Raw genomic sequence first — 16,696 nt, 5'->3', positions numbered from 1 at the left:
ACAGGATGTTTATGGCAAGCTGTTCTCGTCAAAACTTATGTTTAAACCATTTTTCGAAAAATTTACACACTGAGAATTAAAACCGTTGCAAAGCACAATGAGATTTAAAAACTTCAAAACACACACTGAGAATTAAAAATTACACACTGAGATTTCATAAAGACGCAACGAGATTACAAAAATGAAAAACACACACTGAGAATTGAAAATTACACACTGAGATTTCAAAAAGACACACTGAGAATAAATAAACTGAAAACACACACTGCATGAGAATTCAAAATTACACACTGAGATTTGTGCGCACTTTTTTATGCGCATATATCTAATTAGCATACTTAATCTGAATCTATTACAAGCTTAAAACAACTAGAGGGCAGAACTCGTTAGTCCTTCGATTTGGTTCCAAATTATTTATAAAAAAAAACTTTAGAAATACAAGAACAAGAAAAATACCCACTTACCGTCTTATTACAAAATATAACGAAATGATGAAAAACTTTATTAGAATTATAAGAAAGTATTGGAACAATCTGTAAAAAAAACCAAAGAACGCAAAATGTTTACTCAAGTGTCTATAATTATAGCATATAAACGTAACAAAAATATAAAAGATTACCTTGCGAAATCAGGGTAACAGTTGGAAGAATTTAGAAAAGGGACTCATGCTTAAACGGTGTTAAGTTTTAAAAAAATCCTGAAACACTGGTAGTAATGATCTGAATTATAGGTAACAAACTTATGAATATGAGCGATGTTAAGTCTTGAAATTTATTACGAATGTTGGTTGAAGGAATCGCATTTCATCATAATGACAAGAGTTCTTGAGATCAAGATATTAATCTGTTTAATTTTCATCTCATGAATATTCATTAGTAATTTGCATATTAATTTCAGTGTGTATTTTTGAAATCTCAGTGTGTAATTAACAATTCGCAGTGTGTGTTTTTCAATTTTTTTCATCTCAGTGTGTCTTTTTAAAATCTCAGTGTGTAATTTTGAATTCTCAGTGTGTGTTTATTTTATTTTTTTTTAAATATTAGTGTGTTATTTTAGGTTTTTAAATCTCGGTGTGTATTTTTTTTTCTTCGAAAAAAGGGTTTAAACATAGTTTTGACGAGAACGGCTTGCCATAGATGTTCCCTTAATATACTAGAGGTCAGTACTTAAGACTCGATACAGATGAAAATATAGAATACACGAGAAAAATAAGCAAGATGCTCTCTCAAATAAACTATTTAATTTGTGGTTGAAAAAACAAGTCAAAACACCGATCATTGAAAACAGTGTTTATAAGAGTATTGAATATTGTTTTTATTGGTATTAATATTGATTTTGTTATCAGTAATTCAAAAGCAAACTATATAATATATACACATTCATCGATCTACAACCTGGGATGCCCGTATCTTGGCATTACACAAAGTTATGTGTTTTTCTTACTATTTATGACGCCTTTTCCCTAAATGCATTGGATGTTGGAATAGAACAGATCGACATTTAGTCTTTAGATGCATGATTTTTTTTATTAGTTGTTAGTGGCTAGTAATATTTAATAGTGAACTGCGAGTACTTTCGGATCTGTAACTAGTGTCTTTTTGTTGCTGGGATGTACAGGTACCCGGCCAAGTCCACTTGTATTTATACTCATTTGTAGTATTTATATTTATCCATCTGATGAGTAAAGCCTTTTTTAACTGATTCTTATAGTTCGTTCTTATGTTGTACTGTTATACAAATGTCCCAGGTTAGGGTAGGGTAGGGAAAATTAGGCCGTAAAAATTCTCGTTTGAATAGTTTTACATTGTAATTAATGCCTGTTATAGCTGACTATGCGGTATGGGCTTTGTTCATTGTTGAAGGCAGTACGGTGACCTATAGTTGTTAATTTCTATTTCATTTGGTCGAATAAATGTTTTTACAAATTCCAGTAACGAAATCAAAGTGTAAAATTCATACAAATAGCTTCTACTTTGAAACTTTCAAACCATTAACCAAATCAAATAAATGATATAAGGTGGTCGTACATTATATCTGTGTCGGGGCATTGCACAATGTCGTAGTTTTCTCTGACTGTAAATGAATTCATTACACTAAATCTGTTGGATTGTGAATGCGTACTGATTTGTATTTTAAATATCAATCAGTGTACACACTATGCATTTAAAGTTTAGTGTTAGATGCATATTTTTTTGGTTATAAGATATAAGAAGGTGTGGTATGAGTGCCAATGAGACAACTCTCCATCCAAGTCACAATTTATAAAAGAAAACTATTATGGTCAAAGTACGATTCTCAACATATTAGTTGTTGTTTACAGTGAACTAGCTGCCAGTAACTGTAACAACTCTCAGATCTGTACTAAGTGTCTTTTAGTTGTGGTGATGTATAAGTACCCTGCAACGTCAACTCTGTGCTTTTTGTAACATGTGTATTTCTATTTGTATTCATCAGAAAGGCATTCACATCAAAGCATGCACAAATGGAACAAGGGTGGTGGACGCCATAATGGATGAATGTGCATTGAAGGTTAATCCAAACCCTTGAATTTATATATAAAAAAATAAATGAAAGTTCTTCTAAAAAAGAGAAACACATATAGCCGGTAATATCTGATAAATATTACTACTTGTAGCAATACATATCGCGCAAATTCAGCATAAAAGTACTAAAGTATCAGGAATCACACCAAACGATTATTATCCACATTGATATGTGTCCACACTTGTTCTGTAATAAAATATCAGTATTTTGCGGTGTCGATACAGCATTCATATTTTTTTTATGATGTCAAGAACATATGGTCTACAACTGTAATTGACAGAGAAATCTTCAAACAGGAGAAATGTTCCGCAAAGCAATACGTATAATCAAATCAGCTAAATGAACCGGTGAAACTGTCTACCCGGTCCCTTATAGAGTTCTTTCTTTTGAATAGTGATTTTTATCAATTTTTTTATTTAGTCTATGAAAGAAACTATGATAGGTGGGAGATTCCTTTAAAAGCTGGTAAGACCTAAATGACCAACACTTTGAACAACTTTTAGCCAAATATAAGTTTTCCAAATGTCATTATGATAAAGAAACACCAGAAACAAGTTATTTACGCCCAATAAATAAACAATCACTGGTATTATCAACACATAATAAATCAACAAACTAGGAAACAACTTATTAATACACAATAAATAAACAAACACTGGTGTCAACTTATTAACAAACCTAATAAATTAACAAAAGTCTGTGACATTACAACTTATTAGTCATCATCGCACAGAAAAGGGAGTTAACAAAGAACCAGAGAAACTGCAGGCTGTGCTGTTACCAATGACAAACACTTGGAAAATCTTTTTGACAAACACAGTCGGAAACTTATTGATAAGCACAGTGGACAATTTATTGACCAACACATTGCAATTTATTTGGCGTTATCACACAAAAAAGGTAGATACAGTGAATGTTAGAAATCTATGCGGCAGCGCTGTTGCCATACTTCGACGTCATAAATATCCCCAATGCCAACGTTCATTGTCGAAGTATCGGCAATACGCTGCACAGCGGAATAAGTTTTCAAAGTCTAGAAATTTATTCTATTCAGCTTTTTGAAGATAAGAAAATCGAAAGACAATTCTGGTGAGTAATGTTATTTCACTTTATTTAAGTAATGCACTTTTCAATCAGTTATTTATTTAGAAAGAACAGCCATAAAACATATTTAGAAAGAGCAACCATAAAACAAAAAACCCTTTTCAATGTATATTAACATTTTCATGTATACATGTAGAACTACAAAAATTTTTTTAATGTGAAGCCATATTTGATTGCAGCAGATTTCGAAATTTAAAAAACGAAGGAAGGTTAGAAAATAAGGGTGACGGATTTATAAAAGTTTTTCCAAACTTGTTTCCGAATCCCATATTTGAACTTTATGTAACATTGTAATATATCTCTTGTATTTTTTCATTAATAAATACTGTTTACACTGAAAAAGGGGTTGATACAAAAGATTGTATGATACATTTTTAATTAATAGTTGGTTCAACAATTAATAGGTTGAGAATGGCGATGTCCACCCAACAAGAGGAAAGGGATCATTTTACCGTGTCCGGGTTTTGTGAGGCCATTTTAAGTACAGCAGAATTCGAGTGTTCGCTTGAGGACATAAAGGACAAAAAGGCTTCTGAGGCAAAGAGGCTAATTTGGAAAATGGAATTAAGTATGTATTACTAGTGTCATATGTAAATCTTATTTTGATAAAAAGGTCAATTGTTCAAAATAGTCCGTTCTCTTCTGTCACTGTATTTAAACCTACATCTTTTCTCAGTTTTGTTAGGAGTTTTCTGTTATATTTCATTTGACTAAGTTTGAGTTTTCTCTTTAGATTCCAATTTTAGTTGTGTTGGGCACAACACGAATGGGATGCACAATGACCAAAAACCCCTTCGGACACCTAGAGGTCAACATATGGCTTCCAATGGTAGACAAGGGTCAAATACGATATGTCGCTAAAATTCACGAATTTCTATTCGGTCATCAAACAAGAGCGTAAAATTCGAACGTTTTAACTGATTCTGTTGTTACAATCTACTGAGAATAATTTCATGTAACATCTTTTTTTTTTATTGTTTATATAGTTTTAGAATTGTATATTGTTCATAACGATAAGAAAGGTGATTTTCCTCATATGAATATATATTTGATTTATTTCAACAGAAAGAGAAAATAAGGAAGAGCAGAAATCAGAAAAAGACGAGGATATAACAGAAATTATGAATAAGGAAGAAAAGAAACCAGAAATGGGTGTGGATATATCAACAGAGCAAAGACGGGGTAATACTTCTTTGATATTTTTACGCACTATCACCGCTACGTTTGATTGGTGTGTACAAAAATAAAAAGATGTCACCGGGTATGATTGCAAATGAGACAACTCCCCACAAGAGACCAAATATGTTACTGTATGGACTTTAATAATGAGTAACACCCATACCGCTTATTCAGAAAAAAGATATATGAAAGTGTTTCAAATTTTCTTCACTGAGAATGACAAATCTGAAAAAAGGAGGAAAAAATACAGGTATCATATCATCTCAGATGAAAGTTTATATTTTTAATTCTTAAGTTAGTTGCTGTGACCCACAAATCTAAAGGATGGAGGTAAAGAAAGTTAAAGATTTTTCTTTTTTCTTTCTTTCTAGAAATGATAATAACAAGGCCGATCCACGTGCAAAGAATCGGAGAGAACCCATTGAAGAATGCAGTCGGACATATAAACAAGGTACAATAGAGAATTAAGGGGATATTGTAATGGGGTAGATAGATGTTAGTGGTAATAAGAATCCAATATTAAACTTTAAGTTGAACAGTGATTCCATTGCTGTTCTTCATATTAACGATGAAATCTGTTCTCCTTTTAAAAATTCCTTTAATGTAACGTTGCAACACATTTTCTAAACGGTAAAAGCTAAAGTTGTTCCATTTTATTTTAGCCGAAGGATGTGCTTTCTTCGTGCTCATGTGCCTGATAGTCAGTTGGGTTTCGGTAGTTGTAATGAAAATCAAGAGTATTTTTCAATGGTACATTTGAACTTAATGTATGCCGTAAATCTTATTTGTTTCAAATTTAAACAACTTTTTGACATTTCGATAATAAACTTTTCGTTTTTTAAACGTATCTTGGCCAAAAGTATTCGTCACCTGCATTTTTTTTGCTATTATTTCATACAAAAACACATATTTTCAAAAAAATATTTTGAGGGCATTTTTGGTTGGATTTTTATCAACAAGGCCTTTAAAGACGTAGAATTGTCTAAAGTTTGTTTGTTTATTTGGTTTAAGTTTTGTCTTCAGGTGTTTTTGTTTTCTCTTGTATGAACACATACAATACATTTTTATAATTTAATTTTGTTGAATACATAGCGAATTTCTGAACTGGAAGGATCAATAAATGACAAAGAAACGAAAAAGGACGAAAGGAAAATGAAAAAAGAACTTATGAAAGAGGAAAAAATAAAACAGAAAAAAGCTGAAGAAGAGGAACTGATTGTTAAAACACAGTTCAAAGCAATCGAAAAGAGTAACCAAAGACACAATAAGGATGTGAAGTCAAAATGGAAGAAGGAACAAAAGAGGAGAAAGCAGATGAAAAAGATGGTTGAAAAAGGAAATAGGAATTTAGAAAAAGGTATTTATTTCATAAATATGTCTACTTTCTTCAGTCTTCTTCTGACTTAACGAGTTTTGATGGTTATAGTTGCCGTAGGCGTAAGTCTTTTCTAACTTCAACCAACCATTGCCAATGATGTATTAAAATCAATGAAAGAAATATACAAATTTCTAATTCAATTATGATCATATTTCACATTTTTATGATATAATGTATAGAAATTAATTGTCTAATTCAGAGTTCCATGTACATACACGATTCATGAAAAGTTTGTCTTATAGTTTTTAGTACAACTTAATATTTTAAATTTAACGAGAAATAAATATACAAAATGCGGGTAATAGATAAATTTAGGATCAACAATGCAAAAAATAAACCAAGAGTGCACCGGGAGTTTAAAATCTTTTATGAAAACATTATGAAATTTCTACATCCGTGTTTATCTTTACAGAAATGAAGAAGATAGAGAAAAGGAGAGTAAAGGACGAAAAGAAGAAAGTATTCCAAGCTATTGATGTTGCTCAAGAAAAGCAAAATGATTTAACAACAGTAAGAACAGATGAAGAAACAGAGAAAAATGAAGAAGATAAAAATAAAACTATCGATATTGATGGGGAACAACAAAATGGTTCCAAAATAGTCAAAGCAAATGAAGAGACAGAGAATGACGAAGACGAGAGGAAGACAACAGATCAAACAATCGATGTTGAGAAAAACAAAACAGAGAAAGAGACAGAGATAACCGAAGACGAGAGGGAGACAACAGATCAAACAATCGACGTTGAGAAAAACAAAACAGAGAAAGAGACAGAGATAACCGAAGACGAGAGGGAGACAACAGATCAAACAATCGACGTTGAGAAAAACGAAACAGAGAAAGAGACAGAGATAACCGAAGACGAGAGGGAGACAACAGATCAAACAATCGACGTTGAGAAAAACAAAACAGAGAAAGAGACAGAGATAACCGAAGACGAGAGGGAGACAACAGATCAAACAATCGATGTTGAGAAAAACGAAACAGAGAAAGAGACAGAGATAACCGAAGACGAGAGGGAGACAACCGATCAAACAATCGACGTTGAGAAAAACAAAACAGAGAAAGAGACAGAGATAACCGAAGACGAGAGGGAGACAACAGATCAAACAATCGATGTTGAGAAAAACGAAACAGAGAAAGAGACAGAGATAACCGAAGACGAGAGGGAGACAACAGATCAAACAATCGACGTTGAGAAAAACAAAACAGAGAAAGAGACAGAGATAACCGAAGACGAGAGGGAGACAACAGATCAAACAATCGACGTTGAGAAAAACAAAACAGAGAAAGAGACAGAGATAACCGAAGACGAGAGGGAGACAACAGATCAAACAATCGACGTTCAGAAAAACAAAACAGAGAAAGAGACAGAGATAACCGAAGACGAGAGGGAGACAACAGATCAAACAATCGATGTTGAGAAAAACAAAACAGAGAAAGAGACAGAGATAACCGAAGACGAGAGGGAGACAACAGATCAAACAATCGATGTTGAGAAAAACAAAACAGAGAAAGAGACAGAGATAACCGAAGACGAGAGGGAGACAACAGATCAAACAATCGATGTTGAGAAAAACAAAACAGAGAAAGAGACAGAGATAACCGAAGACGAGAGGGAGACAACAGATCAAACAATCGACGTTGAGAAAAACAAAACAGAGAAAGAGACAGAGATAACCGAAGACGAGAGGGAGACAACAGATCAAACAATCGACGTTGAGAAAAACAAAACAGAGAAAGAGACAGAGATAACCGAAGACGAGAGGGAGACAACAGATCAAACAATCGATGTTGAGAAAAACAAAACAGAGAAAGAGACAGAGATAACCGAAGACGAGAGGGAGACAACAGATCAAACAATCGACGTTGAGAAAAACAAAACAGAGAAAGAGACAGAGATAACCGAAGACGAGAGGGAGACAACAGATCAAACAATCGACGTTGAGAAAAACAAAACAGAGAAAGAGACAGAGATAACCGAAGACGAGAGGGAGACAACAGATCAAACAATCGATGTTGAGAAAAACAAAACAGAGAAAGAGACAGAGATAACCGAAGACGAGAGGGAGACAACAGATCAAACAATCGATGTTGAGAAAAACAAAACAGAGAAAGAGACAGAGATAACCGAAGACGAGAGGGAGACAACAGATCAAACAATCGATGTTGAGAAAAACAAAACAGAGAAAGAGACAGAGATAACCGAAGACGAGAAGGAGACAACAGATCAAACAATCGATGTTGAGAAAAACAAAACAGAGAAAGAGACAGAGATAACCGAAGACGAGAGGGAGACAACAGATCAAACAATCGATGTTGAGAAAAACAAAACAGAGAAAGAGACAGAGATAACCGAAGGACAGACAATCACCTGTGATAGTATTGGAAATAATGAAGTGAAAGAAAATTCCGAAAATGATGCAAAAGACATTAAAATGAGTACCAAAAATGCCGGAAAGAAAACCACATTTGCTGCCAGAATCAGTGGATTCTTCCGATCCTTATTGTGTATCAAAAGACAAAAGAAAAGCAAAGATGTGTGTTGATGAACTAGTTATTTTCTAACAATTCTTATTTTTCTACACTCTATTTTCTTAATAAAAAGCCAAAATCATTGTTATTTAGCCTTGAGGAACCTGTTTTATTTAGAGACTTTATTTGAGAATTAATCTAGTATTTTGTAACTGCTAGTATACTCCTACTTCAAAAGTTTGTGTCTCTTCTCTTTTTGCTGGTTTTTGTGTGTGCGTCATGCCGATCTTAAAAGGTCAAACTAAGATATGTGTTGATTAATATGTTTTATTCATCAAATGTTTTCTTATTAATGTTTTAATGTTTAATTTTCTAAACGAAAACCCAAAAAGCAAGGGTTTATATCTACTAGATAAACGTCATAAGTACCATGCAATGCATATATATTACAACTCAAGTTCGCCAAACGAAATTGTCCTGTCGACGTGCTGGTGATAGAAAAAAGGTCCTGGTTCTGTTCTCCTATGTCCTGGTTCTGTTCTCCTATGTCCTGGTTCAAAATCATTGATGCCCTACTGTTAATGACTAGTAAGCTATTATCTGTTTTCTTTAAATCGACATTGTTGTTAAGATGATTTAAAACGCTGTTATCGGTTATCAATATTTTAAATCCTATTTGCTGACCTGTAAATAGAACTCCTACTGTCCCATTTTAAGATATATGAAAATATGTTTACTGTGACGATTTTCGGGATAAAGACCCTTTTGCACGATCACCAAAATATAGTGTAAAATATTCAATACCTGTATAAAAAAGATGATGTGGTATGTTTGTCAATAGACACATTTCCAATAAGAAACCAAGGAAGTATGTGTAAACAACCATAATCTTGTACGACCTTCTATCATGACCCAAAAATCAAAATGTAAAATGTTTTGCATAAAAATGGAAGTATAAATATAGAACAAAGGATTTTCCCGAATAAAATTGAGAATGGAAACGGGGATGTGTAAGAGACAACAACATGACCATAGAGCGAGACAAAAGTAGAAGGCCACCAATGGGTTTTAAACAGAGCGAAAAAATACCGCATCCAGAGGTAAACTGGTCCGTCGTTCTATCCATAGCTTCGCATCGCAGTGTAGCGACAAGTGAACACAGCAGGGGTCCAGTTTAATCCAGAGGCGGGCTTCAGACGGCCCTTACACAAAATGTAATCTAGTTCATTAAAAATGGATGTCACATTCAACTTCATTACCGTGATATACATCAACTAAAATTTATATAAAAAAAAACAAAGGCAAGAGGCTCCTGATTTTTGCCAGGCGCTAAAATGAGTCGGGATTAAACATGTTCTGTAAAAATCAGGCACAAATAAAGTTGATCAACGCAAACAATTAATCAGATGAGCCTGAACACTTTTTAGATGAGTTTAGATAATAATTTCAGTGTAACCTAAGCATTCTGAATATTGTTTCTCTGACAAAGGAACTAGGTTCACTATTAAAGACCCCTTTTTTGCCCCAAAATATAGCAGTTTTACAAAATTGTTAAAATGTAAACTTTTAGTTATTTATTGGATAGTAGAATGCTTCTGCTACATAAAAATGGGCGGTTTTTGATTATACAATGCACATATAGCACCATTAAGTCATGCTAACTACTGAAATTTTCACAATTCTGGCAATTTAGTTAAATTTTAGACGGTTTCCATGTAAAACGAAAGTGGCCGCAACCGGATGCGGCCACTTTCATTTTTGACAAAAACCATCTGAAAAGTGACAATTTTGGGCCTATTTGGTAGATTTATCATATATGAGCTTGAATCGGATCGTTTTTAATGACTAAATTAGTTAAAATCTTTTACATAAATTAATTGAATCAAATGAAATAGACACTTGTGTGTTTAAAAAGTGGTCAAAATCTTTCGTCAGATGACCCTGAAATTTGAGGCCAAAATCGGTCCTTACCGGACGTACTCCTTTGTACGAAACTGTAAATACTTTTCTTTTTATTCAACCAAATGAAACTCGGCCTTGTTTCTGTGCGTAAGAATTATGTGTCTTCGTCAGATTACTTTGTGAACAATTTAGTGCTGACTAAAAGGATGACAATAGTAAATTGGGGTGGGGTGGAGGGGGATAAGTAATAGGAAGGTCAAAGTGAAAGTTTTAAGCTTGGAATAGTTTTGAAATCTAAAATTGATGGTAAAAAATTATTAGATGTAGATGTTCAAGAACGATTTTATTACAAAATTTTACAATAAAAACATTTTCCAAGAGTGGAAGGGAATTTCCCGTAAGATTAAAAAGTTACGAAAATTTAAAGCGTCTAGTCACTTGCTGTATCTTTACGATTATTTTCAACATAAAATTTTTGTCTGAACAGTTGTCATTTTTTTTTAAAGTTCGTAAGAACACTCAATACATATTTCACTATTTTATGGAAGGACAGAGAATGGAGACGAGATAACCTAGATAACACTGACAGAAATAAAAAAATAACTTTTGCATTTCATAATTTCAAAATAAAGTGAGTTGTCAAGGATTTTTTTTTTATAAAGAATTAAGGGGGAGGGGTTAAATGATGTTCCTACTTGTCTATATTTATATATATTTCATGAATAAATATAAAATATGCCTTTAGACCAATTTGGACTTGCCGTGTTGTCATGTGACAAATTAACCACTGACGAGATTCATCCGAGCAATTTAGACTTTCCGTGTTGTCATATGACATATTAGGTGTCAAACCACCAATTAAAAATCCCTATCTGTTCAACCAAATTTTGCAATTTTCACAGCTTTCTAAATATTTTACCTTAAGTTTAACTTCAAGGAAACCAAGTATATCCTGAATCGTACATGTATCACATTCCTACATGCCAATTTTCAACCAATGTTTAAAGTCTTGTAACAAATTTCTGATTTTGAAAAGACAGGTACTACCAAAATAACTCCCGGTTTTCTTGAAATCTTAAATTAGTGTACTATGTAGCGCATTAATCCTGAATTTTTAATGCAAACTCATAGACAACTGAATTTTGGCTCAAAATGGTTTAAATATATTTCCCTTTCACCAAAAGTTTCATTTCTGCAAATTTGTTGGTTACTTTAAGTAAACAATGACATCAAAAGCACTATTTTGTGTCAAAGTAGGACTACTTTTACATACGTTCTAAATTGGAGGGAGTAATTGGTGGTCTGACACCTATTAAGCACTGACGGGATTCATCAGAACAACTTAGACTTGCCATGTTGTCTTGTAACATATTTACCACTGACAGAATTCATCAGAACAACTTAGACTTGCCGTGTTGACTTGTGACATATTTACCACTGACGAGATTCATAAGAGCAACTTAGACTTCCCGTGTTGTCATGTGACATATTAACCACTGACAAGATTCATCGGAGCAACTTAGACTTGCCGTGTTGTAATGTGACGTATTAACCACTGACGAGATTTATCAGAGCAACTTAGACATCCCGTGTTGTCATGTGACATATTTACCACTGACGAGATTTATCAGAGCAACTTAGACTTCCCGTGTTGTCGTGTGACATATTAACCACTGACGAGATTCATCAGAGCAACTTAGACTTGCCGTGTTGTAATGTGACGTATTAACCACTGACGAGATTTATCAGAGCAACTTAGACTTCCCGTGTTGTCATGTGACATATTTACCACTGACGAGATTCATCAGAGCAACTTAAACTTCCCGTGTTGTCATGTGACATATTGACCACTGACGAGATTTATCAGAGCAACTTAGACTTTCCGTGTTGTCATGTGACATATTTACCACTGACGAGATTCATCAGAGCAACTTAGACTTTCCGTGTTGTCTTGTGACATATTGATTACTGACGAGATTTATTAGTGCAATTTAGACTTTCCGTGTTGTCATGTGACATATTAACCACTGACGAGATTTATCAGAGCAACTTAGACTTCCCGTGTTGTCATGTGACATATTTACCACTGACGAGATTTATCAGAGCAACTTAGACTTCCCGTGTTGTCATGTGACGTATTAACCACTGACGAGATTTATCAGAGCAACTTAGACTTCCCGTGTTGTCATGTGACATATTTACCACTGACGAGATTTATCAGAGCAACTTAGACTTCCCGTGTTGTCATGTGACATATTTACCACTGACGAGATTCATAAGAGCAACTTAGACTTCCCGTTTTGTCATGTGACATATTTACCACTGACGAGATTCATTAGAGCAACTTAGACTTGCCGTGTTGTCATGTGACATATTAACCACTGACGAGATTCATCAGAGCAACTTAGACTTGCCGTGTTGTCATGTGACATATTTACCACTGACGAGATTCATTAGAGCAACTTAGACTTGCCGTGTTGTCATGTGACATATTAGGTAGCACTCCACAGTTAGAAAATAAAATTAAAAATGAGCCACAAAATGTTTTATCATCTCCTATTCCTGGATTTCTAATACATTAACCTAACGGTTTGTGTTGTACATGTGCATATGTATGTAATCAGTATCTTCCATAGATTTGATTTTCAAAAGTTAAAAGGGTGAAAATTGATTCCTTTTATGTGTATCCATGGCAACATTCTGCATTTATTTCCCATAAAATATTGCAAAAAGGGGGGCAAACATGTCACATTTTCCCCCGAAATTTGGATCAAACTAGAATTTCAATGCCTTTGAGTGATACCTTTTTAGAAACTGTTTTCCTAAATCTTCCTAATGATCAAATAAAAAATGGGTGTCTTTCGCCTCATTTTTTCGTAAAATCCAATCACAAAGTTCGTGCGATAAAAAGTTGGAAAAAAACATTACAATAATTGCCGGACCAATGTATGGTAGGGACATGCAAATACGGACTGTCATACAAAAAACAGCCTATATTACATACATTACATAACCTTGATGTTCATATAAACCCAATACAAAGGCTATTTTAATACTCAGCTATCCAAAAATGAATTTTATTGCACACTAGCTCTCATATTTGGAAAATCCACAGGGGCCAAAATGCGAAACTACACACCTAACTGTGGAGTGCTACCTTAACCATGCACTGACGAGATTCATCAGAGCAACTTAGACTTCCCGTGTTGTCATGTGACATATTTACCACTGACGAGATTTATCAGAGCAACTTAGACTTCCCGTGTTGTCATGTGACATATTTACCACTGACGAGATTCATAAGAGCAACTTAGACTTCCCGTTTTGTCATGTGACATATTTACCACTGACGAGATTCATTAGAGCAACTTAGACTTGCCGTGTTGTCATGTGACATATTAACCACTGACGAGATTCATCAGAGCAACTTAGACTTGCCGTGTTGTCATGTGACATATTTACCACTGACGAGATTCATCAGAGCAACTTAGACTTTCCGTGTTGTCATGTGACATATTAACCACTGACAAGATTTATCAGAGCAACTTAGACTTCCCGTGTTGTCATGTGACATATTTACCACTGACGAGATTCATCAGAGCAACTTAGACTTCCCGTGTTGTCATATGACATATTTACCACTGACGAGATTCATTAGAGCAACTTAGACTTGCCGTGTTGTCATGTGACATATTTACCACTGACGAGATTCATCAGAGCAACTTAGACTTCCCGTGTTGTCATATGACATATTAACCACTGACGAGATTTATCAGAGCAACTTAGACTTCCCGTGTTGTCATGTGACATATTTACCACTGACGAGATTCATCAGAGCAACTTAGACTTCCCGTGTTGTCATGTGACATATTAGCCACTGACGAGATTCATTAGAGCAACTTAGACTTGCCGTGTTGTCATGTGACGTATTTACCACTGACGAGATTCATCAGAGCAATTTAGACTTTCCATGTTGTCATGTGACATATTTACCACTGACGAGATTCATTAGAACAACTTAGACTTCCCGTGTTGTCATGTGACATATTTACCACTGACGAGATTCATAAGAGCAACTTAGACTTGCCTCGTTGTCATGTGACGTATTTTCCACTGACGAGATTCATCAGAGCAATTTAGACGTTCCATGTTGTCATGTGACATATTTACCACTGACGAGATTCATATTACTAATAAAACATAGTAGGTGCTGCCAGCTTACATTTGGTTTTTGAAATCTCAACCATCGACCTTTTAAATCAAAAAAGAACCAGAAAGTCCAGCAATGGACGTTTTGCCAAGGACGTCATTGGTCCAGTTCAGAAAATCAGTATAGAAAAGGCCATGACTCTTTAAAATCAGTATCATAGATAAAACTAACAACAAAAAACAACAATACAATCACGTAAAATAAACAAAAGGTTGACCAGTCTTTAATTGGCCGATGTGATGATACCTATTTTTAATATAGGCCGGAAGCTCTGGTTTCGTTTAGGGTTGGCTTTGTTTCTGTAATCCTCAATTGTATTTTCTCTATATTTCATCACATCATTTAGTTAATTTTTTCTATTATTTGTTTTTTTAGCCATCTCATGATTCTGTATTTTTGGTCCATTAGTATCTATTCCTTATATTTTCAATTTTAAATGCAGACCGAAAAAACAATTTAAGTCCGTTTCAATATGTATTTAAAAATGAAGATGGGGTACGATTGCCAACGAGACAACTAGATTCATAAGAGACCAAATGACATAGAAATCATAATTAACAACTATAGGTCATCGTATGGCTTTCAACAATGAGCTAAGCCTATTCCGCGTATATGCAGATTTAAAAGGCCCCGAAATAACGAATGTAAAACAATTCGAACGAGAAAAATAACGAACTAATTGAATTAAAATAATAAACGAAAATCGAATATGCAACACACCAAGAAACGACAAGCACTGAATTACAGGCTCCTGACTTAGGACATGTAACGAACATACAAACGTGACAGTGCTAAACATGAATGTGCATGGGAGCCAAACCCTCCCCTTAACCGGGGACAGTTGTTTACCAGTACAACTTAAGAACAAAAGAAAAATCAGTTGGAAAGGCTAACTCATCAGATGGATACAAATACTACAAATATCTATAAAAAAATACAAAGTTGACGTGGCCGCATATTTGAATCTCCCAACAACAAAAAGACACAAGTACAGAGCTGAGAGTACCCGCAGTTACTGAAAGCTAGCTCAAAGCCAGGCCCACTAACAATAAATGAAAAAAAATCATGCATTCAAGACTAAATTATCAATCAGTACATTGACATTTAACATCCAATGGATTTAGTGTAAAAAACATTATATTAAAAAGCCTGAAAAATATGTTTATGAAAAAATACCTGAGAGTGGTGCTAAAGGACACATACAGTTGTAATACCTGTTGTAGTATGCATATTGTGCAAAAATCAGCAACTTTCTAAAGTCTACTAAATTACAAGAACGGTAAACCAAAACTAGTATAACCGTATTGATCTGTGTCCACACTTGTTAAGAAATAAAATTTATTTTGCGGCGTCGATACCGTCATAACTCTATATGATGTAAAGAAGATGTGAAGAAACTTTGGACCATAGTATGGTGGCAATATGCGATCATTTCGCCTTTTCGTGTTTGCTCCTTTCACTTTGCAAACGCAAAATCGGGAAATCGAGAAATCGAGAAACCGAAATCGGGAAATAGAGAAATCGGGAAATCGGGAAATCGAGAAATCGACTGAGAAATCGAGAAAGCAAGAAAATTCACAAAAGATGTTAGAAAGGCTATTTATTTAATGGACATTTCAGTTTTAAGAATAGTCTTCTTTTTTTACTTCAACACGTGTCAATGAAGGAAAAACACAATGAGATAAATGTATCAATTTTGAATTCTATCATCATATTTCACATTTTTAAAATGTAATCATGCATATGAAAACTAAATTTCCTATTTGTAGAGCGTTGATAGAATTAAAAACTACATCTAGTATGAAGCTCTAAAAAATGTACACACTGAGATGTTATAAAGTCAACAATATGCATAAATGAGCAACACGACGGGTGCCACATGTGGAGCAGGATCAGTTTTCTGACA

The 16,696-nt window shown here is 34.2% G+C and overlaps 2 protein-coding genes across 3 annotated transcripts in view; both read left to right on the top strand.

Annotated features, from left to right (window-relative positions):
- The first annotated feature begins 3,529 nt into the window (after positions 1 to 3,529).
- Positions 3,530 to 16,696, top strand: part of LOC143069137 (uncharacterized) — a 37,543-nt gene continuing 24,376 nt past the window's right edge. Inside the window, exons 1-3 of one of the 2 annotated variants that reach the window (XM_076243618.1) lie at positions 3,530 to 3,633; positions 4,053 to 4,216; positions 4,714 to 4,830. In XM_076243618.1, coding sequence (XP_076099733.1) covers positions 4,060 to 4,216; positions 4,714 to 4,830 — 274 coding nt within the window. In that variant the 5' untranslated portion in view covers positions 3,530 to 3,633; positions 4,053 to 4,059. Of the gene's footprint in view, positions 3,634 to 4,027; positions 4,217 to 4,713; positions 4,831 to 16,696 lie in introns of those variants that run through there. The other variant, XM_076243619.1, reaches the window with a different exon arrangement.
- Positions 6,047 to 8,826, top strand: LOC143069135 (uncharacterized). Its single transcript, XM_076243616.1, has 2 exons — positions 6,047 to 6,184; positions 6,618 to 8,826. Exons 1-2 carry the CDS (start codon positions 6,142 to 6,144, stop codon positions 8,750 to 8,752), a joined length of 2,178 nt encoding a protein of 725 aa, XP_076099731.1. The 5' UTR covers positions 6,047 to 6,141; the 3' UTR covers positions 8,753 to 8,826.

This window comes from Mytilus galloprovincialis, chromosome 3 (assembly GCF_965363235.1).
Source record: "Mytilus galloprovincialis chromosome 3, xbMytGall1.hap1.1, whole genome shotgun sequence".
Lineage (NCBI taxonomy): Eukaryota > Metazoa > Mollusca > Bivalvia > Mytilida > Mytilidae > Mytilus > Mytilus galloprovincialis.
The sequence above is the reverse complement of the archived record's forward strand: the minus strand, read 5'-3'. Positions and strand labels throughout refer to the sequence as shown.

Coding starts and splice junctions, on each gene's coding strand:
- LOC143069135 (XM_076243616.1), top strand. CDS start 6,142: ATGAAAAAGATGGTTGAAAAAGGAAATAGGAATTTAGAAAAAG. Junction 6,185..6,617: donor AAATAGGAATTTAGAAAAAG/GTATTTATTTCA, acceptor TTATCTTTACAG/AAATGAAGAAGATAGAGAAA.